The sequence below is a fragment of the Somniosus microcephalus genome, chromosome 11 (assembly GCF_052327205.1).
Source record: "Somniosus microcephalus isolate GS21.2 chromosome 11, FLI_Smic_1.0, whole genome shotgun sequence".
Classification (NCBI taxonomy): Eukaryota; Metazoa; Chordata; class Chondrichthyes; order Squaliformes; family Somniosidae; genus Somniosus; species Somniosus microcephalus.
The window spans coordinates 88,383,195-88,409,080 of NC_140997.1; the positions used below are offsets into that span (position 1 = coordinate 88,383,195).

Genomic DNA, 25,886 nt, shown 5'->3' on the forward strand with positions numbered 1-25,886 from the left:
TAACTCCCCCGTCAGTAATCCCAGTGTAACTCCCCCGTCAGTAATCCCAGTGTAACTCCCCCCGTCAGTAATCCCAGTGTAACTCCCCCGTCAGTAATCCCAGTGTAACTCCCCCGTCAGTAATCCCAGTGTAACTCCCCCGTCAGTAATCCCCGTGTAACTCCCCCGTCAGTAATCCCAGTGTAACTCCCCCCGTCAGTAATCCCAGTGTAACTCCCCCGCCAGTAATCCCAGTGTAACTCCCCCATCAGTAATCCCAGTGTAACTCCCCCGTCAGTAATCCCAGTGTAACTCCCCCGTCAGTAATCCCAGTGTAACTCCCCCGTCAGTAATCCCAGTGTAACTCCCCCGTCAGTAATCCCAGTGTAACTCCCCCGTCAGTAATCCCAGTGTAATTACTCCGTCAGTAATCCCAGTGTAACTACTCCGTCAGTAATCCCAGTGTAACTCCCCGTCAGTAATCCCAGTGTAACTCCCCCATCAGTAATCCCAGTGTAACTCCCCCGTCAGTAATCCCGGTGTAACTCCCCCGTCAGTAATCCCAGTGTAACTCTCCCGTCAGTAATCCCAGTGTAACTCTCCCGTCAGTAATCCCAGTGTAACTCCCCCGTCAGTAATCCAAGTGTAACTCCCCCGTCAGTAATCCCAGTGTAACTCCCCCGTCAGTAATCCCAGTGTAAGTCCCCCGTCAGTAATCCCAGTGTAACTCCCCCGTCAGTAATCCCAGTGTAACTCCCCCGTCAGTAATCCCAGTGTAACTCCCCCGTCAGTAATCCCAGTGTAACTCCCCCGTCAGTAATCCCAGTGTAACTCCCCCGTCAGTAATCCCAGTGTAACTCCCCCGTCAGTAATCCCAGTGTAACTCCCCCGTCAGTAATCCCAGTGTAACTCCCCCGTCAGTAATCCCAGTGTAACTCCCCCCGTCAGTAATCCCAGTGTAACTCCCCCGTCAGTAATCCCAGTGTAACTCCCCCGTCAGTAATCCCAGTGTAACTCCCCCGTCAGTAATCCCAGTGTAACTCCCCCGTCAGTAATCCCAGTGTAACTCCCCCCGTCAGTAATCCCAGTGTAACTCCCCCGTCAGTAATCCCAGTGTAACTCCCCCGTCAGTAATCCCAGTGTAACTCCCCCGTCAGTAATCCCAGTGTAACTCCCCCGTCAGTAATCCCAGTGTAACTCCCCCGTCAGTAATCCCAGTGTAACTCACCCGTCAGTAATCCCAGTGTAACTCCCCCGTCAGTAATCCCAGTGTAATTACTCCGTCAGTAATCCCAGTGTAACTACTCCGTCAGTAATCCCAGTGTAACTCCCCGTCAGTAATCCCAGTGTAACTCCCCCATCAGTAATCCCAGTGTAACTCCCCCGTCAGTAATCCCGGTGTAACTCCCCCGTCAGTAATCCCAGTGTAACTCTCCCATCAGTAATCCCAGTGTAACTCCCCCGTCAGTAATCCCGGTGTAACTCCCCCGTCAGTAATCCCAGTGTAACTCCCCCATCAGTAATCCCAGTGTAACTCCCCCGTCAGTAATCCCGGTGTAACTCCCCCGTCAGTAATCCCAGTGTAACTCCCCCGTCAGTAATCCCAGTGTAACTCCCCCGTCAGTAATCCCAGTGTAACTCCCCCGTCAGTAATCCCAGTGTAACTCCCCCCGTCAGTAATCCCAGTGTAACTCCCCCGTCAGTAATCCCAGTGTAATTACTCCGTCAGTAATCCCAGTGTAACTCCCCGTCAGTAATCCCAGTGTAACTCCCCCGTCAGTAATCCCAGTGTAACTCCCCCGTCAGTAATCCCAGTGTAACTCCCCCGTCAGTAATCCCAGTGTAACTCCCCCGTCAGTAATCCCAGTGTAACTCCCCCGTCAGTAATCCCAGTGTAACTCCCCCGTCAGTAATCCCAGTGTAACTCCCCCGTCAGTAATCCCAGTGTAATTACTCCGTCAGTAATCCCAGTGTAACTCCCCGTCAGTAATCCCAGTGTAACTCCCCCGTCAGTAATCCCAGTGTAACTCCCCCGTCAGTAATCCCAGTGTAATTACTCCGTCAGTAATCCCAGTGTAACTCCCCGTCAGTAATCCCAGTGTAACTCCCCCGTCAGTAATCCCAGTGTAACTCCCCCGTCAGTAATCCCGGTGTAACTCCCCCGTCAGTAATCCCAGTGTAACTCTCCCGTCAGTAATCCCAGTGTAACTCTCCCGTCAGTAATCCCAGTGTAACTCCCCCGTCAGTAATCCAAGTGTAACTCCCCCGTCAGTAATCCCAGTGTAACTCCCCCGTCAGTAATCCCAGTGTAACTCCCCCGTCAGTAATCCCAGTGTAACTCCCCCGTCAGAAATCCCAGTGTAACTCCCCCGTCAGTAATCCCAGTGTAACTCCCCCGTCAGTAATCCCAGTGTAACTCCCCCGTCAGTAATCCCAGTGTAACTCCCCGTCAGTAATCCCAGTGTAACTCCCCCGTCAGTAATCCCAGTGTAACTCCCCCGTCAGTAATCCCAGTGTAACTCCCCCGTCAGTAATCCCAGTGTAACTCCCCCGTCAGTAATCCCAGTGTAACTCCCCCGTCAGTAATCCCAGTGTAACTCCCCCCGTCAGTAATCCCAGTGTAACTCCCCCGTCAGTAATCCCAGTGTAACTCCCCCGTCATTAATCCCAGTGTTACTCCCCCGTCAGTAATCCCAGTGTAACTCCCCTGTCAGTAATCCCAGTGTAACTCCCCCCGTCAGTAATCCCAGTGTAACTCCCCCGTCAGTAATCCCAGTGTAACTCCCCCGTCAGTAATCCCAGTGTAACTCCCCCGTCAGTAATCCCAGTGCAACTCCCCCGTCAGTAATCCCAGTGTAACTCCCCTGTCAGTAATCCCAGTGTAACTCCCCCGTCAGTAATCCCAGTGTAACTCCCCCGTCAGTAATCCCAGTGTAACTCCCCCGTCAGCGATCCCAGTGTAACTCCCCCCGTCAGTAATCCCAGTGTAACTCCCCCGTCAGTAATCCCAGTGTAACTCCCCGTCAGTAATCCCAGTGTAACTCCCCCGTCAGTAATCCCAGTGTAACTCCCCCGTCAGTAATCCCAGTGTAACTCCCCCGTCAGTAATCCCAGTGTAACTCCCCCGTCAGTAATCCGAGTGTAACTCCCCCGTCAGTAATCCCAGTGTAACTCCCCCGTCAGTAATCCCAGTGTAATTACTCCGTCAGTAATCCCAGTGTAACTCCCCCGTCAGTAATCCCAGTGTAACTCCCCCGTCAGTAATCCCAGTGTAACTCCCCCATCAGTAATCCCAGTGTAACTCCCCCGTCAGTAATCCCAGTGTAACTCCCCCGTCAGTAATCCCAGTGTAACTCCCCCGTCAGTAATCCCAGTGTAACTCCCCCGTCAGCAATCCCAGTGTAACTCCCCTGTCAGTAATCCCAGTGTAACTCCCCCGTCAGCGATCCCAGTGTAACTCCCCCGTCAGTAATCCCAGTGTAACTCCCCGTCAGTGATCCCAGTGTAACTCCCCCGTCAGTAATCCCAGTGTAACTCCCCCGTCAGTAATCCCAGTGTAACTCCCCCGTCAGTAATCCCAGTGTAACTCCCCCGTCAGTAATCCCAGTGTAACTCCCCCGTCAGCAATCCCTGTGTAACTCCCCCGTCAGTAAACCCAGTGTAACTCCCCCGTCAGTAATCCCAGTGTAACTCCCCCGTCAGTAATCCCAGTGTAACTCCCCCGTCAGTAATCCCAGTGTAACTCCCCCGTCAGTAATCCCAGTGTAACTCCCCCGTCAGTAATCCCAGTGTAACTCCCCCGTCAGTAATCCCAGTGTAACTCCCCGTCAGTAATCCCAGTGTAACTCCCCGTCAGTAATCCCGGTGTAACTCCCCCGTCAGTAATCCCGGTGTAATTCTCCCGTCAGTAATCCCAGTGTAACTCCCCCGTCAGTAATCCCAGTGTAACTCCCCCGTCAGTAATCCCAGTGTAACTCCCCCGTCAGTAATCCCAGTGTAACTCCCCCGTCAGTAATCCCAGTGTAACTCCCCCGTCAGTAATCCCAGTGTAACTCCCCCGCCAGTAATCCCAGTGTAACTCCCCCATCAGTAATCCCAGTGTAACTCCCCCGTCAGTAATCCCAGTGTAACTCCCCCGTCAGTAATCCCAGTGTAACTCCCCCGTCAGTAATCCCAGTGTAACTCCCCCGTCAGTAATCCCAGTGTAACTCCCCCGTCAGTAATCCCAGTGTAACTCCCCCGTCAGTAATCACAGTTTAACTCTCCCGTCAGTAATCCCAGTGTAACTCCCCCGTCAGTAATCCCAGTGTAACTACTCCGTCAGTAATCCCAGTGTAACTCCCCGTCAGTAATCCCAGTGTAACTCCCCCATCAGTAATCCCAGTGTAACTCCCCCGTCAGTAATCCCGGTGTCACTCCCCCGTCAGTAATCCCAGTGTAACTCTTCCGTCAGTAATCCCAGTGTAACTCTCCCGTCAGTAATCCCAGTGTAACTCCCCCGTCAGTAATCCCAGTGTAACTCCCCCGTCAGTAATCCCAGTGTAATTACTCCGTCAGTAATCCCAGTGTAACTACTCCGTCAGTAATCCCAGTGTAACTCCCCGTCAGTAATCCCAGTGTAACTCCCCCATCAGTAATCCCAGTGTAACTCCCCCATCAGTAATCCCAGTGTAACTCCCCCGTCAGTAATCCCGGTGTAACTCCCCCGTCAGTAATCCCAGTGTAACTCCCCCGTCAGTAATCCCGGTGTAACTCCCCCGTCAGTAATCGCAGTGTAACTCTCCCATCAGTAATCCCAGTGTAACTCCCCCGTCAGTAATCCCGGTGTAACTCCCCCGTCAGTAATCCCAGTGTAACTCCCCCGTCAGTAATCCCGGTGTAACTCCCCCGTCAGTAATCCCGGTGTAACTCCCCCGTCAGTAATCCCAGTGTAACTCCCCCGTCAGTAATCCCAGTGTAACTCCCCCGTCAGTAATCCCAGTGGAACTCCCCCGTCAGTAATCCAAGTGTAACTCCCCCGTCAGTAATCCCAGTGTAACTCCCCCGTCAGTAATCCCAGTGTAACTCCCCCGTCAGTAATCCCAGTGTAACTCCCCCGTCAGTAATCCCAGTGTAACTCCCCCGTCAGTAATCCCAGTGTAACTCACCCGTCAGTAATCCCAGTGTAACTCCCTCGTCAGTAATCCCAGTGTAACTCCCCGTCAGTAATCCCAGTGTAACTCCCCCGTCAGTAATCCCAGTGTAACTCCCCCGTCAGTAATCCTAGTGTAACTCCCCGTCAGTAATCCTAGTGTAACTCCCCCGTCAGTAATCCCAGTGTAACTCCCCCGTCAGTAATCCCAGTGTAACTCCCCCGTCAGTAATCCCAGTGTAACTCCCCTGTCAGTAATCCCAGTGTAACTCCCCCGTCAGTAATCCCAGTGTAACTCCCCCGTCAGTAATCCCAGTGTAACTCCCCCGTCAGTAATCCCAGTGTAACTCCCCTGTCAGTAATCCCAGTGTAACTCCCCCGTCAGTAATCCCAGTGTAACTCCCCCGTCAGTGATCCCAGTGTAACTCCCCCGTCAGTAATCCCAGTGTAACTCCTCCGTCAGTAATCCCAGTGTAACTCCCCCGTCAGTAACCCCAGTGTAACTCCCCCGTCAGTAATCCCAGTGTAACGCCTCCGTCAGTAATCACAGTGTAACTCCCCCGTCAGTAATCCCAGTGTAACTCCCCCGTCAGTAATCCCAGTGTAACTCCCCCGTCAGTAATCCCAGTGTAACGCCTCCGTCAGTAATCACAGTGTAACTCCCCCGTCAGTAATCCCAGTGTAACTCCCCCGTCAGTAATCCCAGTGTAACTCCCCCGTCAGTAATCCCAGTGTAACTCCCCCGTCAGTAATCCCAGTGTAACTCCCCCGTCGGTAATCCCAGTGTAACTCCCCCGTCAGTAAACCCAGTGTAACTCCCCCGTCAGTAATCCCAGTGTAACTCCCCCGTCAGTAATCCCAGTGTAACTCCCCCGTCAGTAATCCCAGTGTAGCTCCCTCGTCAGTAATCCCAGTAGTCCCTGACAACTATGTGTGCAGGAAGTGTGTCCAGCTGCAGCTCCTAGCGGACCGCATGGCGGCGCTGGAGCTGCGAATGGACTCACTCTGGAGCATACGCGATGCTGAGGATCTTGTGGATAGCACATTCAGTGAGTTGGTCACACCGCAGGTAAAGGCTAGCTCAGACAGTAAATGGGTGACCAAAAGGCAGGGTAAAGGCAGGAAGGTAGTGCAGGAGTCGCCTGCGGTCATCTCCCTCCAAAACAGGTTTACCATTTTGGGTACTGTTGGGGGAGATGACTTATCAGGGGAAGGCACCAGCAGCCAGGTTCAGGGCACCATGACTGGCTCTGCTGCACAGAAGGGCGGAAAAAAGAGGGATAGGGCTATAGTGATAGGGGATTCAATTGTAAGGGGGATAGATAGGAGTTTCTGTGGCCGAGACCGAGACTCCAAGATGGTATGTTGCCTCCCTGGTGCAAGGGTCAATGATGTCTCGGAGCGGGTGCAGAGCATTCTGAAGGGGGAGGGGGATCAGCCAGTTGTCGTGGTACATGTAGGTACCAACGATGTAGGTAAAAAGAGGGAGGAGGTCCTACAAGCTGAATTTAGGGAGTTAGGAGCTAAATTGAAAAGTAGGACCTCAAAGGTAGTAATCTCTGGATTGCTACCAGTGCCACGAGCTAATAAGTTTAGAGAGAGTAAGATAGATAAGCTAAATACGTGGCTTGAGCAGTGGTGCAAGGGAGAGGGATTTAAATTCCTGAGGCATTGGAACCAGTTCTTGGGGAGGAGTGACCTGTACCAAGGGGACGGTCTACACCTGAACTGTGAGGGAGCCGATGTCCTCGGGGTAATATTTTCTAGGGCGGTTCGGGAGGATTTAAACTAATTTGGCAGGGGGATGGGAACCTAGGTAGTGGAAAAGAGGGAAGTCATATGAAGTCAGAAATAGATGGTAGAAAGGTGAGAAGCAATAAGCAAAGGAGAGAAACACAAAGGGCCAAACTAATTCATAATGAGAGTGTGAAAAAAGCAAGCCTGAAGGCTTTGTATCTTAATGCTAGAAGCATTAGGAACAAGGTGGATGAATTAGTTGTGGAAATAGAGGTAAACAAGTATGATTTGATTGGGATTACAGAAACGTGGCTGCAGGGTGGGCAAGGCTGGGAACTTAACATCCAGGGATATACAATATTTAGGAAGGATCGGCAAAAAGGTAGGGGAGGTGGGGTAGCATTGCTGGTAAAGGAGGGGATTAATGCAATGGAAAGGAAGGATATTAACTCGGATGAAACGGAATCTGTATGGGTAGAAATGAGAAATAGCAAGGGGAGGAAAACGTTAGTGGGTGTGATATATAGGCCTCCAAATAGTAATATGGAGGTGAGGGAAGGCATAAAAAGGGAAATTAGAGAAGCGTGCGATAAGAGCACAGCTGTCATCATGGGTGACTTTAATTTACATATTGATTGGACTACCCAAATTAGTAAAAATTCTGAGGAGGAGGAATTCCTGGAATGTTTTCGGGACGGTTATCTGGACCAATATGTCGAGGAGCCGACTCGAGATCAGGCCATTTTAGACTGGGTATTGTGCAATGAGAAGGGACTTATCAGCAATCTTCTTGTACGAGGCCCCTTGGGTCAGAGCGATCATAATATGATCGAGCTCTCAGTCGAGATGGAGAGTGAGGAAATTGAATCAGAGACTAAGGTCCAGAACTTAAATAAAGGGAATTACGAGGGTATGAGACGGGAATTGGGTAAGATTGATTGGGTGGTGTTTCTGGGGGGATTGACAGTGGATAGACAATGGCAAGCATTCAAAGATAGAATGGAAGAATTCCAGAACATGTTTATACCGGTTTGGCATAAAAATAAACCTAAAAAGGTGACTCAACCGTGGATAACGAGGGAAATTAGGGACAGCATAAAATCAAAAAAAAGGGCATATCAACTGGCAAAAAAAAGCACCAGACCGGAAGATTGGGGGCAGTACAGGATACAGCAAAAGAGGACAAAGGGATTAATCAGGAAGGGGAAAATAGAATACGAAAGTAAACTTGCAGCAAACATAAAGACAGACTGCAAAAGCTTTTATCGGTATATCAGGAGGAAAAGACTGGTAAAATCCCAAGTCGGTCCCTTGCAGTCCGATTCGGGAGAATATATAATGGAGAATAAGGAAATGGCAGACCAATTAAACTCATACTTTGGTTCTGTATTCACAAAGGAGGACACAAATAACCTCCCAGGAATATCGGCAAACATAGGGACTAATGAGAGGGAGGAGCTGACAGAAATTAGTATCTCTAGGGATATGGTGTTGGGTAAGTTGAGGGGACTGAAGGCTGACAAATCCCCAGGGCCTGATAAACTACATCCTAGGGTACTTAAGGAGGTGGCCCTGGAGATAGCAGATGCTCTAAGGATCATCTTCCGGAACTCCATTGACTCGGGAACAGTACCCGTGGATTGGAGGGTAGCTAATGTTACCCCAATATTTAAAAAGGGGGGTAGAGAGAAAGCAGGGAATTATAGACCAGTAAGCCTTACATCGGTTGTGGGCAAAATGCTAGAGTCCATTATTAAGGATAAAATAGCGGAGCACTTGACAAATGGGGAAAGGATCGGACAGAGTCAACATGGATTTACAAAGGGTAAATCGTGTTTGACTAATCTGCTGGAATTTTTTGAGGAGGTAACTGGTAGAATAGATGGGGGAGAGCCAGTGGATGTGGTGTACCTTGACTTCCAGAAAGCCTTCGATAAGGTTCCACACAAAAGATTATCATGCAAAATTAAGGCTCATGGGATTGGGGGCAAAGTATTAACGTGGATAGAGAACTGGCTGGCGGATAGAAAACAGAGAGTTGGAATAAACGGCTCGTTTTCGGAGTGGCAGGCAGTGACCAGCGGGGTGCCGCAAGGATCTGTCCTGGGACCCCAGCTGTTCACAATATATATAAATGATCTGGATCAGGGAATTGGATGCAATATTTCCAAATTCGCTGACGACACTAAACTAGGAGGAGGGGTGGGCTCTGATGAGGATGTCAGGAGGCTACAGTGTGATTTGGACAGGTTGGGGGAATGGGCGGATACGTGGCAGATGCACTATAATGTGGATAAATGCGAGGTTATCCACTTTGGGGGTAAAAACAGGAGGGTAGATTATTATCTAAATGGCAATAGATTGGGAGATGGGGAAGTGCAGAGGGACCTGGGTGTTCTTGTGCACCAGTCACTGAAGGAGAGCATGCAGGTGCAACAGGCGATTAAGAAGGCAAATGGTATGTTGGCCTTCATATCAAGGGGGTTCGAGTATAGGAATAGGGATACCTTACTACAGCTGTACAAGGTGCTGGTGAGACCGCATCTGGAGTATTGTGTACAGTTTTGGTCGCCCCATCTGCGGAAGGATGTTCTTGCCATGGAAAGAGTGCAACGGCGATTCACCAGGCTGATACCTGGAATGGCGGGAATGACCTACGAAGAGAGATTAAATAGTTTGGGCTTGTACTCACTGGAGTTTAGAAGATTGAGAGGGGATCTCATCGAAACATATAAAATTATGGCAGGCCTGGACAGGCTGAATTCAGAGAGAATGTTTCCAATGGCCGGGGAGCACAGAACCAGGGGCCACAGTCTAAAAATAGCGGGCAAATCATTTAAAACAGAGATGAGGAAGAATTTCTTCACTCAAAGAGTGGTGAGCCTATGGAATTCCCTGCCACAGAGGGCTGTGAAGGCTAATTCAATAAATATTTTCAAGAGAGAATTGGATATATTTCTGAAGGCTAAGGGGATTAAGGGTTACGGAGAAAAGGCGGGGACGGGGTACTGAACTGGTAAGATCAGCTATGATCTCAGACGAAGATCAGCCATGATCTCATTGAATGGCGGAGCAGGCTCGAAGGGCCGAATGGCCTACTCCTGTTCCTATCTCTATGTATCTATGTATCTAACTCCTCCGTCAGTAATCCCAGTGTAACTCCCCGTCAGTAATCCCAGTGTAACTCCCCCGTCAGCAATCCCAGTGTAACTCCCCCATCAGTAATCCCAGTGTAACTCCCCCGTCAGTAATCCCAGTGTAACTCCCCCGTCAGTAATCCCAGTGTAACTCCCCCGTCAGTAATCCCAGTGTAACTCACCCGTCAGTAATCCCAGTGTAACTCACCCGTCAGTAATCCCAGTGTAACTCCCCCGTCAGTAATCCCAGTGTAACTCCCCCGTCAGTAATCCCAGTGTAACTCCCCCGTCAGTAATCCCAGTGTAACTCGCCCGTCAGCGATCCCAGTGTAACTCCCCCGTCAGTAATCCCAGTGTAACTCCCCCGTCAGTAATCCTAGTGTAACTCCCCCGTCAGTAATCCCAGTGTAACTCCCCCGTCAGCGATCCCAGTGTAACTCCCCCGTCAGTAATCCCAGTGTAACTCGCCCGTCAGCGATCCCAGTGTAACTCCCCCGTCAGCGATCCCAGTGTAACTCCCCCGTCAGTAATCCCAGTGTAACTCCCCCGTCAGTAATCCCAGTGTAACTCCTCCGTCAGTAATCCCAGTGTAACTCCCCCGTCAGTAATCCCAGTGTAACTCCCCCGTCAGTAATCCCAGTGTAACTCCCCCGTCAGTAATCCCAGTGTAACTCCCCCGTCAGTAATCCCAGTGTAACTCCCCCGTCAGTAATCCCAGTGTAACTCCCCCGTCAGTAATCCAAGTGTAACTCCCCCGTCAGTAATCCCAGTGTAACTCCCCCGTCAGTAATCCCAGTGTAACTCCCCCGTCAGTAATCCCGGTGTAACTCCCCCGTCAGTAATCCCGGTGTAACTCCCCCGTCAGTAATCCCAGTGTAACTCACCCGTCAGTAATCCCAGTGTAACTCCCTCGTCAGTAATCCCAGTGTAACACTGCCGTCAGTAATCCCAGTGTAACTCCCCCGTCAGTAATCCAAGTGTAACTCCCCCGTCAGTAATCCCAGTGTAACTCCCCCGTCAGTAATCCCAGTGTATCTCCCCCGTCAGTAATCCCAGTGTAACTCCCCCGTCAGTAATCCCAGTGTAACTCCCCCGTCAGTAATCCCAGTGTAACTCCCCCGTCAGTAATCCCAGTGTAACTCCCCCGTCAGTAATCCCGGTGTAACTCCCCTGTCAGTAATCCCGGTGTAACTCTCCCGTCAGTAATCCCAGTGTAACTCCCCCGTCTGTAATCCCAGTGTAACTCCCCCGTCAGTAATCCCAGTGTAACTCCCCCGTCAGTAATCCCAGTGTAACTCCCCCGTCAGTAATCCCAGTGTAACTCCCCCGTCAGTAATCCCAGTGTAACTCCCCCGTCAGTAATCCCAGTGTAACTCCCCCGTCAGTAATCCCAGTGTAACTCCCCCGTCAGTAATCCCAGTGTAACTCACCCGTCAGTAATCCCAGTGTAACTCCCCGTCAGTAATCCCAGTGTAACTCCCCCGTCAGTAATCCCAGTGTAACTCCCCCGTCAGTAATCCCAGTGTAACTCCCCCGTCAGTAATCCCAGTGTAATTCTCCCGTCAGTAATCCCAGTGTAACTCCCCCGTCAGTAATCCCAGTGTAACTCCCCCGTCAGTAATCCCAGTGTAACTCCCCCGTCAGTAATCCCAGTGTAACTCCCCCGTCAGTAATCCCAGTGTAACTCCCCCGTCAGTAATCCCAGTGTAACTCACCCGTCAGTAATCCCAGTGTAACTCCCCGTCAGTAATCCCAGTGTAACTCCCCCGTCAGTAATCCCAGTGTAACTCCCCCGTCAGTAATCCCAGTGTAACTCCCCCGTCAGTAATCCCAGTGTAACTCCCCCGTCAGTAATCCCAGTGTAACTCCCCCGTCAGTAATCCCAGTGTAACTCCCCCGTCAGTAATCCCAGTGTAACTCCCCCGTCAGTAATCCCAGTGTAACTCCCCCGTCAGTAATCCCAGTGTAACTCCCCCGTCAGTAATCCCAGTGTAACTCCCCCGTCAGTAATCCCAGTGTAACTCCCCCGTCAGTAATCCCAGTGTAACTCCCCCGTCAGTAATCCCAGTGTAACTCCCCCGTCAGTAATCCCAGTGTAACTCCCCCGTCAGTAATCCCAGTGTAACTCCCCCGTCAGTAATCCCAGTGTAACTCCCCCGTCAGTAATCCCAGTGTAACTCCCCCGTCAGTAATCCCAGTGTAACTCCCCCGTCAGTAATCCCAGTGTAACTCCCCCGTCAGTAATCCCAGTGTAACTCCCCCGTCAGTAATCCCAGTGTAACTCCCCCGTCAGTCATCCAAGTGTAACTCCCCCGTCAGTAATCCCAGTGTAACTCCCCCGTCAGTAATCCCAGTGTAACTCCCCCGTCAGTAATCGCGGTGTAACTCCCCCGTCAGTAATCCCGGTGTAACTCCCCCGTCAGTAATCCCAGTGTAACTCACCCGTCAGTAATCCCAGTGTAACTCCCTCGTCAGTAATCCCAGTGTAACACTGCCGTCAGTAATCCCAGTGTAACTCCCCCGTCAGTAATCCAAGTGTAACTCCCCCGTCAGTAATCCCAGTGTAACTCCCCCGTCAGTAATCCCAGTGTAACTCCCCCGTCAGTAATCCCAGTGTAACTCCCCCGTCAGTAATCCCAGTGTAACTCCCCCGTCAGTAATCCCAGTGTAACTCCCCCGTCAGTAATCCCAGTGTAACTCCCCCGTCAGTAATCCCGGTGTAACTCCCCTGTCAGTAATCCCAGTGTAACTCTCCCGTCAGTAATCCCAGTGTAACTCCCCCGTCTGTAATCCCAGTGTAACTCCCCCGTCAGTAATCCCAGTGTAACTCCCCCGTCAGTAATCCCAGTGTAACTCCCCCGTCAGTAATCCCAGTGTAACTCCCCCGTCAGTAATCCCAGTGTAACTCCCCCGTCAGTAATCCCAGTGTAACTCCCCCGTCAGTAATCCCAGTGTAACTCCCCCGTCAGTAATCCCAGTGTAACTCACCCGTCAGTAATCCCAGTGTAACTCCCCCCGTCAGTAATCCCAGTGTAACTCCCCCGTCAGTAATCCCAGTGTAATTCTCCCGTCAGTAATCCCAGTGTAACTCCCCCGTCAGTAATCCCAGTGTAACTCCCCCGTCAGTAATCCCAGTGTAACTCACCCGTCAGTAATCCCAGTGTAACTCCCCGTCAGTAATCCCAGTGTAACTCCCCCGTCAGTAATCCCAGTGTAACTCCCCAGTCAGTAATCCCAGTGTAACTCCCCCGTCAGTAATCCCAGTGTAACTCCCCCGTCAGTAATCCCAGTGTAACTCCCCCGTCAGTAATCCCAGTGTAACTCCCCCGTCAGTAATCTCAGTGTAACTCCCCCGTCAGTAATCCCAGTGTAACTCCCCCGTCAGTAATCCCAGTGTAACTCCCCCGTCAGTAATCCCAGTGTAACTCCCCCGTCAGTAATCCCAGTGTAACTCCCCCGTCAGTAATCCCAGTGTAACGCCCCCGTCAGTAATCCCAGTGTAACTCCCCCGTCAGTAATCCCAGTGTAACTCCCCCGTCAGTAATCCCAGTGTAACTCCCCCGTCAGTAATCCCAGTGTAACTCCCCCGTCAGTAATCCCAGTGTAACTCCCCGTCAGTAATCCCAGTGCAACTCCCCCGTCAGTAATCCCAGTGTAACTCCCCCGTCAGTAATCCCAGTGTAACTCCTCCGTCAGTAATCCCAGTGTAACTCCCCCGTCAGTAATCCCAGTGTAACTCCCCCGTCAGTAATCCCAGTGTAACTCCCCCGTCAGTAATCCCAGTGTAACTCCCCCGTCAGTAATCCCAGTGTAACTCCCCCGTCAGTAATCCCAGTGTAACTCCCCCGTCAGTAATCCAAGTGTAACTCCCCCGTCAGTAATCCCAGTGTAACTCCCCCGTCAGTAATCCCAGTGTAACTCCCCCGTCAGTAATCCCGGTGTAACTCCCCCGTCAGTAATCCCGGTGTAACTCCCCCGTCAGTAATCCCAGTGTAACTCACCCGTCAGTAATCCCAGTGTAACTCCCTCGTCAGTAATCCCAGTGTAACACTGCCGTCAGTAATCCCAGTGTAACTCCCCCGTCAGTAATCCAAGTGTAACTCCCCCGTCAGTAATCCCAGTGTAACTCCCCCGTCAGTAATCCCAGTGTAACTCCCCCGTCAGTAATCCCAGTGTAACTCCCCCGTCAGTAATCCCAGTGCAACTCCCCCGTCAGTAATCCCAGTGTAACTCCCCCGTCAGTAATCCCAGTGTAACTCCCCCGTCAGTAATCCCGGTGTAACTCCCCTGTCAGTAATCCCGGTGTAACTCTCCCGTCAGTAATCCCAGTGTAACTCCCCCGTCTGTAATCCCAGTGTAACTCCCCCGTCAGTAATCCCAGTGTAACTCCCCCGTCAGTAATCCCAGTGTAACTCCCCCGTCAGTAATCCCAGTGTAACTCTCCCGTCAGTAATCCCAGTGTAACTCCCCCGTCAGTAATCCCAGTGTAACTCCCCCGTCAGTAATCCCAGTGTAACTCCCCCGTCAGTAATCCCAGTGTAATTCTCCCGTCAGTAATCCCAGTGTAACTCCCCCGTCAGTAATCCCAGTGTAACTCCCCCGTCAGTAATCCCAGTGTAACTCCTCCGTCAGTAATCCCAGTGTAACTCCCCCGTCAGTAATCCCCGTGTAACTCACCCGTCAGTAATCCCAGTGTAACTCCCCGTCAGTAATCCCAGTGTAACTCCCCCGTCAGTAATCCCAGTGTAACTCCCCCGTCAGTAATCCCAGTGTAACTCCCCCGTCAGTAATCCCAGTGTAACTCCCCCGTCAGTAATCCCAGTGTAACTCCCCCGTCAGTAATCCCAGTGTAACTCCCCCGTCAGTAATCCCAGTGTAACTCCCCCGTCAGTAATCCCAGTGTAACTCCCCTGTCAGTAATCCCAGTGTAACTCCCCCGTCAGTAATCCCAGTGTAACTCCCCCGTCAGTAATCCCAGTGTAACTCCCCCGTCAGTAATCCCAGTGTAACTCCCCCGTCAGTAATCCCAGTGTAACTCCCCCGTCAGTAATCCCAGTGTAACTCCCCCGTCAGTAATCCCAGTGTAACTCCCCCGTCAGTAATCCCAGTGTAACTCCCCCGTCAGTAATCCCAGTGTAACTCCCCCGTCAGTAATCCCAGTGTAACTCCCCGTCAGTAATCCCAGTGTAACTCCCCCGTCAGTAATCCCAGTGTAACTCCCCCGTCAGTAATCCCAGTGTAACTCCTCCGTCAGTAATCCCAGTGTAACTCCCCCGTCAGTAATCCCAGTGTAACTCCCCCGTCAGTAATCCCAGTGTAACTCCCCCGTCAGTAATCCCAGTGTAACTCCCCCGTCAGTAATCCCAGTGTAACTCCCCCGTCAGTAATCCCAGTGTAACTCCCCCGTCAGTAATCCCCGTGTAACTCCCCCGTCAGTAATCCCAGTGTAACTCCCCCGTCAGTAATCCCAGTGTAACTCCCCCGTCTGTAATCCCAGTGTAACTCCCCTGTCAGTAATCCCAGTGTAACTCCCCCGTCAGTCATCCAAGTGTAACTCCCCCGTCAGTAATCCCAGTGTAACTCCCCCGTCAGTAATCCCAGTGTAACTCCCCCGTCAGTAATCCCAGTGTAACTCCCCCGTCAGTAATCCCAGTGTAACTCCCCCGTCAGTAATCCAAGTGTAACTCCCCCGTCAGTAATCCCAGTGTAACTCCCCCGTCAGTAATCCCAGTGTAACTCCCCCGTCAGTAATCCCGGTGTAACTCCCCCGTCAGTAATCCCGGTGTAACTCCCCCGTCAGTAATCCCAGTGTAACTCACCCGTCAGTAATCCCAGTGTAACTCCCTCGTCAGTAATCCCAGTGTAACACTGCCGTCAGTAATCCCAGTGTAACTCCCCCGTCAGTAATCCAAGTGTAACTCCCCCGTCAGTAATCCCAGTGTAACTCCCCCGTCAGTAATCCCAGTGTAACTCCCCCGTCAGTAATCCCAGTGTAACTCCCCCGTCAGTAATCCCAGTGCAACTCCCCCGTCAGTAATCCCAGTGTAACTCCCCCGTCAGTAATCCCAGTGTAACTCCCCCGTCAGTAATCCCAGTGTAACTGCCCCGTCAGTAATCCCAGTGTAACTCCCCCGTCAGTAATCCCAGTGTAACTCCCCCGTCAGTAATCCCAGTGTAACTCCCCCGTCAGTAATCCCGGTGTAACTCCCCTGTCAGTAATCCCGGTGTAACTCTCCCGTCAGTAATCCCAGTGTAACTCCCCCGTCTGTAATCCCAGTGTAACTCCCCCGTCAGTAATCCCAGTGTAACTCCCCCGTCAGTAATCCCAGTGTAACTCCCCCGTCAGTAATCCCAGTGTAACTCCCCCGTCAGTAATCCCAGTGTAACTCCCCCGTCTGTAATCCCAGTGTAACTCCCCCGTCAGTAATCCCAGTGTAACTCCCCCATCAGTAATCCCAGTGTAACTCCCCCGTCAGTAATCCCAGTGTAACTCCCCCGTCTGTAATCCCAGTGTAACTCCCCCGTCTGTAATCCCAGTGCAACTCCCCCGTCAGTAATCCCAGTGTAACTCCCCCGTCAGTAATCCCAGTGTAATTCTCCCGTCAGTAATCCCAGTGTAACTCCCCCGTCAGTAATCCCAGTGTAACTCCCCCGTCAGTAATCCCAGTGTAACTCACCCGTCAGTAATCCCAGTGTAACTCCCCGTCAGTAATCCCAGTGTAACTCCCCCGTCAGTAATCCCAGTGTAACTCCCCCGTCAGTAATCCCAGTGTAACTCCCCCGTCAGTAATCCCAGTGTAACTCCCCCGTCAGTAATCCCAGTGTAACTCCCCCGTCAGTAATCCCAGTGTAACTCCCCCGTCAGTAATCCCAGTGTAACTCCCCCATCAGTAATCCCAGTGTAACTCCCCCGTCTGTAATCCCAGTGTAACTCCCCCGTCTGTAATCCCAGTGCAACTCCCCCGTCAGTAATCCCAGTGTAACTCCCCCGTCAGTAATCCCAGTGTAACTCCCCCGTCAGTAATCCCAGTGTAACTCCCCCGTCAGTAATCCCAGTGTAACTCCCCCGTCAGTAATCCCAGTGTAACTCCTCCGTCAGTAATCCCAGTGTAATTCTCCCGTCAGTAATCCCAGTGTAACTCCCCCGTCAGTAATCCCAGTGTAATTCTCCCGTCAGTAATCCCAGTGTAACTCCCCCGTCAGTAATCCCAGTGTAACTCCCCCGTCAGTAATCCCAGTGTAACTCCCCCGTCAGTAATCCCAGTGTAACTCCCCCGTCAGCGATCCCAGTGTAACTCCCTGTCAGCGATCCCAGTGTAACTCCCCCGTCAGTAATCCCAGTGTAACTCCCCCGTCAGTAATCCCAGTGTAACTCCCCCGTCAGTAATCCCAGTGTAACTCCCCCGTCAGTAATCCCAGTGTAACTCCTCCGTCAGTAATCCCAGTGTAACTCCCCCGTCAGTAATCCCAGTGTAACTCCCCCGTCAGTAATCCCAGTGTAATTCTCCCGTCAGTAATCCCAGTGTAACTCTCCCGTCAGTAATCCCAGTGTAACTCCCCGTCAGTAATCCCAGTGTAACTCCCCCGTCAGTAATCCCAGTGTAACTCCCCCGTCAGTAATCCCAGTGTAACTCCCCCGTCAGTAATCCCAGTGTAACTCCCCCGTCAGTAATCCCAGTGTAACTCCCCCGTCAGTAATCCCGGTGTAACTCCCCCGTCAGTAATCCCAGTGTAACTCCCCCGTCAGTAATCCCAGTGTAACTCCCCCGTCAGTAATCCCAGTGTAACTCCCCCGTCAGTAATCCCAGTGTAACTCCCCCGTCAGTAATCCCAGTGTAACTCCTCCGTCAGTAATCCCGGTGTAACTCCCCCGTCAGTAATCCCCGTGTAACTCCCCCGTCAGTAATCCCAGTGTAACTCCCCTGTCAGTAATCCCAGTGTAACTCCCCCGTCAGTGATCCCAGTGTAACTCACCCGTCAGTAATCCCAGTGTAACTCCCCCGTCAGTAATCCCAGTGTAACTCCTCCGTCAGTAATCCCGGTGTAACTCCCCCGTCAGTAATCCCAGTGTAACTCCCCCGTCAGTAATCCCAGTGTAACTCCTCCGTCAGTAATCCCGGTGTAACTCCCCCGTCAGTAATCCCAGTGTAACTCCCCCGTCAGTAATCCCAGTGTAACTCCCCGTCAGTAATCCCAGTGTAACTCCCCCGTCAGTAATCCCAGTGTAACTCCCCCGTCAGTAATCCCAGTGTAACTCCCCCGTCAGTAATCCCAGTGTAACTCCCCCGTCAGTAATCCCAGTGTAACTCCCCCGTCAGTAATCCCAGTGTAACTCCCCCGTCAGTAATCCCAGTGTAACTCCCCCGTCAGTAATCCCAGTGTAACTCCCCCGTCAGCAATCCCAGTGTAACTCCCCTGTCAGTAATCCCAGTGTAACTCCCCCGTCAGTAATCCCAGTGTAACTCCCCCGTCAGTAATCCCAGTGTAACTCCCCCGTCAGTAATCCCAGTGTAACTCCCCCGTCAGTAATCCCAGTGTAACTCACCCGTCAGTAATCCCAGTGTAACTCCCCCGTCAGTAATCCCAGTGTAACTCTCCCGTCAGTAAACCCAGTGTAACTCCCCCGTCAGTAATCCCAGTGTAACTCCCCCGTCAGTAATCCCAGTGTAACTCCCCCGTCAGTAATCCCAGTGTAACTCCCCCGTCAGTAATCCCAGTGTAACTCCCCCGTCAGTAATCCCAGTGTAACTCCCCCGTCAGTAATCCCGGTGTAACTCCCCCGTCAGTCATCCAAGTGTAACTCCCCCGTCAGTAATCCCAGTGTAACTCCCCCGTCAGTAATCCCAGTGTAACTCCCCCGTCAGTAATCGCGGTGTAACTCCCCCGTCAGTAATCCCGGTGTAACTCCCCCGTCAGTAATCCCAGTGTAACTCACCCGTCAGTAATCCCAGTGTAACTCCCTCGTCAGTAATCCCAGTGTAACACTGCCGTCAGTAATCCCAGTGTAACTCCCCCGTCAGTAATCCAAGTGTAACTCCCCCGTCAGTAATCCCAGTGTAACTCCCCCGTCAGTAATCCCAGTGTAACTCCCCCGTCAGTAATCCCAGTGTAACTCCCCCGTCAGTAATCCCAGTGTAACTCCCCCGTCAGTAATCCCAGTGTAACTCCCCCGTCAGTAATCCCAGTGTAACTCCCCCGTCAGTAATCCCGGTGTAACTCCCCTGTCAGTAATCCCAGTGTAACTCTCCCGTCAGTAATCCCAGTGTAACTCCCCCGTCTGTAATCCCAGTGTAACTCCCCCGTCAGTAATCCCAGTGTAACTCCCCCGTCAGTAATCCCAGTGTAACTCCCCCGTCAGTAATCCCAGTGTAACTCCCCCGTCAGTAATCCCAGTGTAACTCCCCCGTCAGTAATCCCAGTGTAACTCCCCCGTCAGTAATCCCAGTGTAACTCCCCCGTCAGTAATCCCAGTGTAACTCCCCCGTCAGTAATCCCAGTGTAACTCACCCGTCAGTAATCCCAGTGTAACTCCCCCCGTCAGTAATCCCAGTGTAACTCCCCCGTCAGTAATCCCAGTGTAATTCTCCCGTCAGTAATCCCAGTGTAACTCCCCCGTCAGTAATCCCAGTGTAACTCCCCCGTCAGTAATCCCAGTGTAACTCACCCGTCAGTAATCCCAGTGTAACTCCCCGTCAGTAATCCCAGTGTAACTCCCCCGTCAGTAATCCCAGTGTAACTCCCCCGTCAGTAATCCCAGTGTAACTCCCCGTCAGTAATCCCAGTGTAACTCCCCCGTCAGTAATCCCAGTGTAACTCCCCAGTCAGTAATCCCAGTGTAACTCCCCCGTCAGTAATCCCAGTGTAACTCCCCCGTCAGTAATCCCAGTGTTACTCCCCCGTCAGTAATCCCATTGTTGCAGCCCAAGTTAGTGTCCCCTCTTTCAGAAATCTGTGGGTAGTGCCCCCCAGGAATCCCCCTTTAGTGCCTCTATATGATTACAGTAAGAGAAAACCAGTGTTGAGCTGTATAGTCTGTAATTTATTGGCCCAGAAATTCGGGTCTCCACGGGTGACGTAAGGCCTGCTTTTTACAAGGTAAGTGGTGAATTAATTAAAATTAAAACATTTTTTCCACAGGTATATTATTTTTTAATACTTTAAAGCAAGGTAAGTTTATTTTTAGCCCCATTAGAAAATATAATTATTTTTTTCTAAAATTTAAATTATTGTTCATGTAATTTATAGTTTATTTAAAAAATGTGGTTTAAAAAAAATTTATTTGAAGATTTAGTGCTGCTTTGGGGCCGTAGTATTTATAAGTCTTGACAGCTCTTCCTGTCAATCTTATGAATAGAGCATTCCCTGCTCTGATTGGCTGCCCATGGCCCACGTGATCCCAGGGGATGCATCGAACTAACTGCACCCCTGGGATACGCAAGCACTGCGTGCCGGCAGCTGGACCAGGCCCTGGTTCGGAATTCCACGGGGGCGCACAGCTCAACTGCCAGCGCGCAAGGTAAGTGCAGGTCGGAGGCTTGCACCCGCGGGAAGCCCCCAACCCGAATTTCTGGGCCAAGTGTTTGATACTAGCCTTGAGTGCACCCTTGGGCAGAGGGAGCCGTCAGTGACTGTGTCGATTAGTGCTGAGTGGAGCCGGCCCAGTGTGCCGGGTGTGTGAGGTCGGGTTGGTGTGAGGCCAGCCCAGTGTGCCGGGTGTGTGAGGTCGGGTCAGTGTGAGGCCGGGTCGGTGTGAGGTCGGGTTGGTGTGAGGCTGGGTTGGTGTGAGGCCGGGTCGGTGTGAGGTCGGGTCGGTGTGAATCCGGGTCGGTGTACCGGGTCGGTGTGAGGCCGGGTCGGTGTGAGGCCAGGTCAGTGTGAAGCCGGATCAGTGTACCGGGTCGGTGTGAGGCCGGGTCGGTGTACCGGGTCGGTGTGAGGTCGGGTCGGTGTGAAGCCGGGTCAGTGTGAGGTCGGGTCGGTGTGAGGCCGGGTCGGTGTGAAGCCGGGTCAGTGTACCGGGTCAGTGTGAGGCCGGTTCGGTGTGAGGTCTGGTCGGTGTGAGGCCGGGTCGGTGTGAAGCCGGGTCAGTGTACCGGTTCGGTGTGAGGCCGGGTCGGTGTGAGGCCGGGTCGGTGTACCGGGTCGGTGTGAGGTCGGGTCGGTGTGAGGCCGGGTCGGTGTGAGGTCGGGTCGGTGTGAGGCCGGGTCGGTGTGAAGCCGGGTCAGTGTACCGGGTCAGTGTGAGGCCGGGCCGGTGTGAGGCCGGGTCGGTGTGAGGTCGGGTCGGTGTGAGGCCGGGTCGGTGTGAGGCCAGGTCAGTGTACCGGGTCGGTGTGAGGCCGGGTCGGTGTGAGGCTGGGTCGGTGTGAAGCCGGGTCAGTGTACCGGGTCGGTGTGAGGCCGGGTCGGTGTGAAGCCGGGTCAGTGTACCGGGTCGGTGTGAGGCCGGGTCGGTGTGAGGTCGGGTTGGTGTGAGGCCGGGTTGGTGTGAAGCCGGGTCAGTGTACCGGGTCGGTGTGAGGCCGGGTCGGTGTGAAGCCGGGCCAGTGTACCGGGTCGGTGTGAGGCCGGGTCGGTGTGAGGTCGGGTCGGTGTGAAGCCGGGTCAGTGTACCGGGTCGGTGTGAGGCCGGGTCGGTGTGAGGCCGGGGCAGTGTGCCGGGCTCAGGGAATGACTCTCACTGTTTCCCGTGTTTAGAGGAAAGGTGAACCCAAATCAGAAGAACCGCGGTGGCTGGACCCCTCTGATGTATGCGTCGTACATCGGCCATGATACCATCGTCCACCTCTTGCTGGAGGCGGGTGTGGATGTCAACACGGCGACAGAGAGAGGGCAGAGCGCCCTGATGCTGGCAGCGAGCTGTGGCAACGAGAGCATCGCCTATTTCCTGCTTCAGGTCGGTTGGTTTCAGGTTCAACGATTCTGCCGTGCGGCCCTTCCTCGGGTAGAGCTGGCAGGGGGCATGTCAGAGATATAGGCCAGGTTAAAGAAGCTGATGGACCTATGTAGTGCACGCAGGGCAACAAAATATCCTGAGTATGCACTGAGTGGAATTAAGTTAGTGTAGAGAGGAAGCTGGGAGTAAAAGACTTGTCACTTTCAATGTCCAGACAATGTATGGAACCAATGGAAATGGGATGCTTGGATATGTAGCCAGAAGAGTGGTGTATGCTTCCACAGCAGTTATGTTGGAGCTGTACAATACGCTGGGTAGCCCTCACTTAAAATAACGGTCACCATAACACAAAAGATGTATTAGAGAGAATCAGGACAGGACACCCAGACCGATCAAGTGTAAAGGAATGAGCTACAAGAAAAGATTAGAGAAGCCCCAAATCTACAGTAAAGAGAGAAGGTGGTTAACGGGACATCATTAAGGATATAAATATTAAGTGGGAAAGATAGAACATATAAATGCAGAATCTTATTGCAAACTAAACTACAGAAGTAGAACAAGAAATGGAAATTAGGTCTTTAATAGGGGGTTAGGGTACGGGAGGGATGAGATGAGATAGGAGAGTTAGGGTATTACAGGAATGGGCTTCAATAGGTGGGGTGAAGGTGGTGCGGTAAGGTATGAGAGAGATGAGATTTGATGGGAGAGTTAGAGTACTGGAGGGATAGGCTTCAGTGGGAGTGTTAGGGTACTGGAGGGATAGGCTTCAGTGGGAGTGTTAGGGTACTGGAGGGATAGGCTTCAGTGGGAGTGTTCGGGTACTGGAGGGATGAGATTTGATGGGCTGAATGGCCTTTTCTTGTGTTCATGCAGCAAGGGGCTGAGCTGGAGATGAAGGATGACAGAGGCTGGACTGCGCTGTTCCATTGCACCAGCACCGGGCACCAGCAGATGGTGAAGTTCCTTCTGGACAACGGGGCCGATGCAAACTTAAAGTAAGACAGAGCAGGCACGTCCTTCACTCTGAGAGCTCGGCCCGTGTTGCATTCTCTGCTCACACTACAAATACACAGCAGGTCTATCAGCATCTGAAAGGACAGATTAATGCGTCAAAACTATTCATCAGAACCCAGAACCTCACCTCCACCTGAAACATTAAACTAGAATATGACAGCATGTTACTCTCCTGTTGGCTTCCCAGAATCTTTAATATTCTCCCTTTTTGAAGCATCTTATCTAATTCCCTTTTGAAAGAATTTCTAGACTCTGCTTCACCACAGTTTGTGATAGAGAATTCCAGATTCTACCCACCCTCTGGGTAAAGACATCTTTTTCTACCCCCTTTAATTCTTTTTCAAATTATCTTAAATTGGTGCCTTTCATTACCATCTTGCCAATCAGTGGAAACAGTCTCTCACCATTTACTCTATCAAAACCCTCCATGATCTCGAAGATCTCTATCAGTCACCTGCTCAGCTCTAGACAGACCATAATCTCTCCAAAATATTACTGTTACCTCCTTGGGTACAAAGATAGCAAAAGAAGCGTCTATAACGTAAACCTTGCACGTGAGCTTTTGCCTAGTCACCACGGATTCTTTCCGTATTGGTCTCTATCTTGATGGGCTCAATATGTCTCCAGTACCACCACCACCGCCCTGCTCCCTCACCCCACTCTCCCCACCTCACTCCCCCCCCGCCATGTAATTCCAATAGCCCCATTGTTGCTAACCCCTCCCTGCAGTAACTGGGCTAACACTGCCATCTTCTGTTTCAGAGAGCCTGCGTATGGATTCACGCCCCTGATGGAAGCTGCCACCTCTGGTCATGAGATCATAGTCCAGTACCTCCTGAACCACGTACGTGTCTCTCACTCCCCACCTTATCCTGTGCCGCAGTAATAGTTCTGGGTTGGGGCAGATGGGTGGCAGTAAAGTGTGACCTGGGTGGGACAGCCCTTCATCTCTCTCTTGATGGTAGATGTTCCCCTGTTTTGTGTGTTTACTATCCTGAGCCCATGCAGGACTTGTATCAAGGTCAGGCTGACAGGCTTCCTCATTGTTCTGCCGGTTAGTGGTGAGCAGCTGAGCCCCGCAGACCAGGGAGGCAGCAGTCTGTCCCAGCCTGTGCTGAGTTAGCTGATCTCAATACTATATACGGCACAGAAACAGGCCATTCGGCCCAACCAGTCCATGCCGGTGTTTATGCTCCACTCGAGCCTCCTCCCATCTTTCCTCATCTAACTCCATCAGCATAACCCTCTATTCCCTTCTCCCTCATATGCTTATCTAACCACCCCTTAAATGCATCTATACTATTCGCTTCATCCACTCCCTGTGGTAGCAAGTTCCACATTCTCACCACTCTCTGGGTAAAGAAATTTCTTCTGAATTCCCTATTTGATTTCTTGGTGACTATCCTATATTGATGACCTGTAGTTCTGATCTTCCCCACATGTGGAGACACTCTGGGGTCGATTTTCCTGAAGCTGTCGGGAAGAAGGCGGGACTGCAACTTTCGGGTTTTAGACCCGCCTACTTCGATGTCCGGCCAATCCACGTGATTTTCCCTTGATTGACCTTGTTGAGCCCGCCCAGCGGGCTCAGCAGGCCAATTAAGGGCCATCCGGCAACAGGTGACGTCACAGACTGCAATTTCATCTGTCAAGAGTTCTTGACAGATGAAATATCAGTGTTTCACAGCTGTTTGAAGCTGTGAAACACTGACAGTCTGAGTTCTGACATGAGTCCTTCTGCACAGACTCCGTTAGAACTCTCAGCAGCACTCAAAGCTGAAGGCTGTCACTTTTCACAGATCGCAGCCGTTCAGCTTTAAGTGCCGGCTGAGTGATGGGCTCCCGACGGCGACAGGAAGAAAGGCTGTTAAGGTAAGTACAGGTAAGTAAAAGTTCTTTACACACTTTAGACACACCAAACACACTTACCTTTGCACTCATGCACCCATCACTCACCTGAACACTGACATCACGACCCCTCCAACCCGACGGCCCGCCTGCTTTAACCTGGCGTGGTTTGGAGCCGTCGGGAATCCCACACGAAACCCCTCAAAATAGGGATTAGGCTAAAAACTGCCTGTTAACTACCTGTTAACAGGCAGTTAATTGGCACTAATCCCTTCCCGCCTGGTTTTGGCGGGTCCCAGTGCGGGGCGGGTACCCGCCGCCCCTGAAACTTGCGTGGGGCGGGGTTTTGGGCGGGATGGTGTCGGGACCCCCAAATTCGGGATTTCCCCCCCCCCCCCCCAACACGCCTGAAACCCCGCCTGACGGCTCCAGGAAAATCGACTCCTCTGTGTCTACTTTATCAAAACCTTTCATAATTTTAAAGACCTCTATTAGGTCACCCCTCAGCCTTCTCTTTTCAAGAGAAAAGAGACTCAGCCTGTTCATCCTTTCCTGATAGGTATACCCTTGCATTTCTGCTATCATCCTTGTAAATCTTCTCTGCACCCTCTCCAATGCCTCTATATCCTTTTTATAATATGGCGACCAGAATTGTACGCAGTACTCCAAGTGTGGTCTAACCAAGGTTTCGTACAAGTTTAGCATAACTCCTCTACTTTTCAATTCTATCCCTCTAGAAATAAACCCTAGTGCTTGGTTTGCTTTTTTTTATGACCTTGTTAACCTATGTCGCTGTATATTTGTACTCCAAGATCCTTTTGCTCTTCTACTCCATTTAGATTTGTATTTTCCAAGTAATAAGTGACCTCTCTATTTTTCTTACCAAAATGTAACACCTCACATTTGTTTATGTTGAAATTCATTTGCCAATTATATGTCCATTCTGCAAGTTTATTAATGTCTTCCTGTAATTTGTTGCAGTCCTCCTCAGTATTAAGTATCCCCCCAAATTGGTGTCATCTGCAAATTTAGAAATTGTGTTTTTGATTCCAAAGTCTAAATTTTGAAGAGCAGTGGTCCCAGCACTGATCCTTATGGAACACCACTTCCCACCTTCTGCCACTCTGAATAGCTACCCTTTACC

At 51.6% G+C, this 25,886-nt stretch overlaps 1 protein-coding gene across 1 annotated transcript in view; it reads left to right on the forward strand.

The window, feature by feature from the left end:
* Positions 1-25,880, forward strand: part of LOC147110710 (uncharacterized) — a 136,402-nt gene extending 110,522 nt beyond the window's left edge. The window contains exons 3-5 of the mRNA XM_086000927.1: positions 21,682-21,880; positions 22,754-22,875; positions 23,657-25,880. Coding sequence (XP_085857053.1) covers positions 21,682-21,880; positions 22,754-22,875; positions 23,657-23,780 — 445 coding nt within the window. The 3' untranslated portion in view covers positions 23,781-25,880. The remainder of the gene's footprint in view (positions 1-21,681; positions 21,881-22,753; positions 22,876-23,656) is intronic.
* Positions 25,881-25,886: the final 6 nt, after the last annotated feature.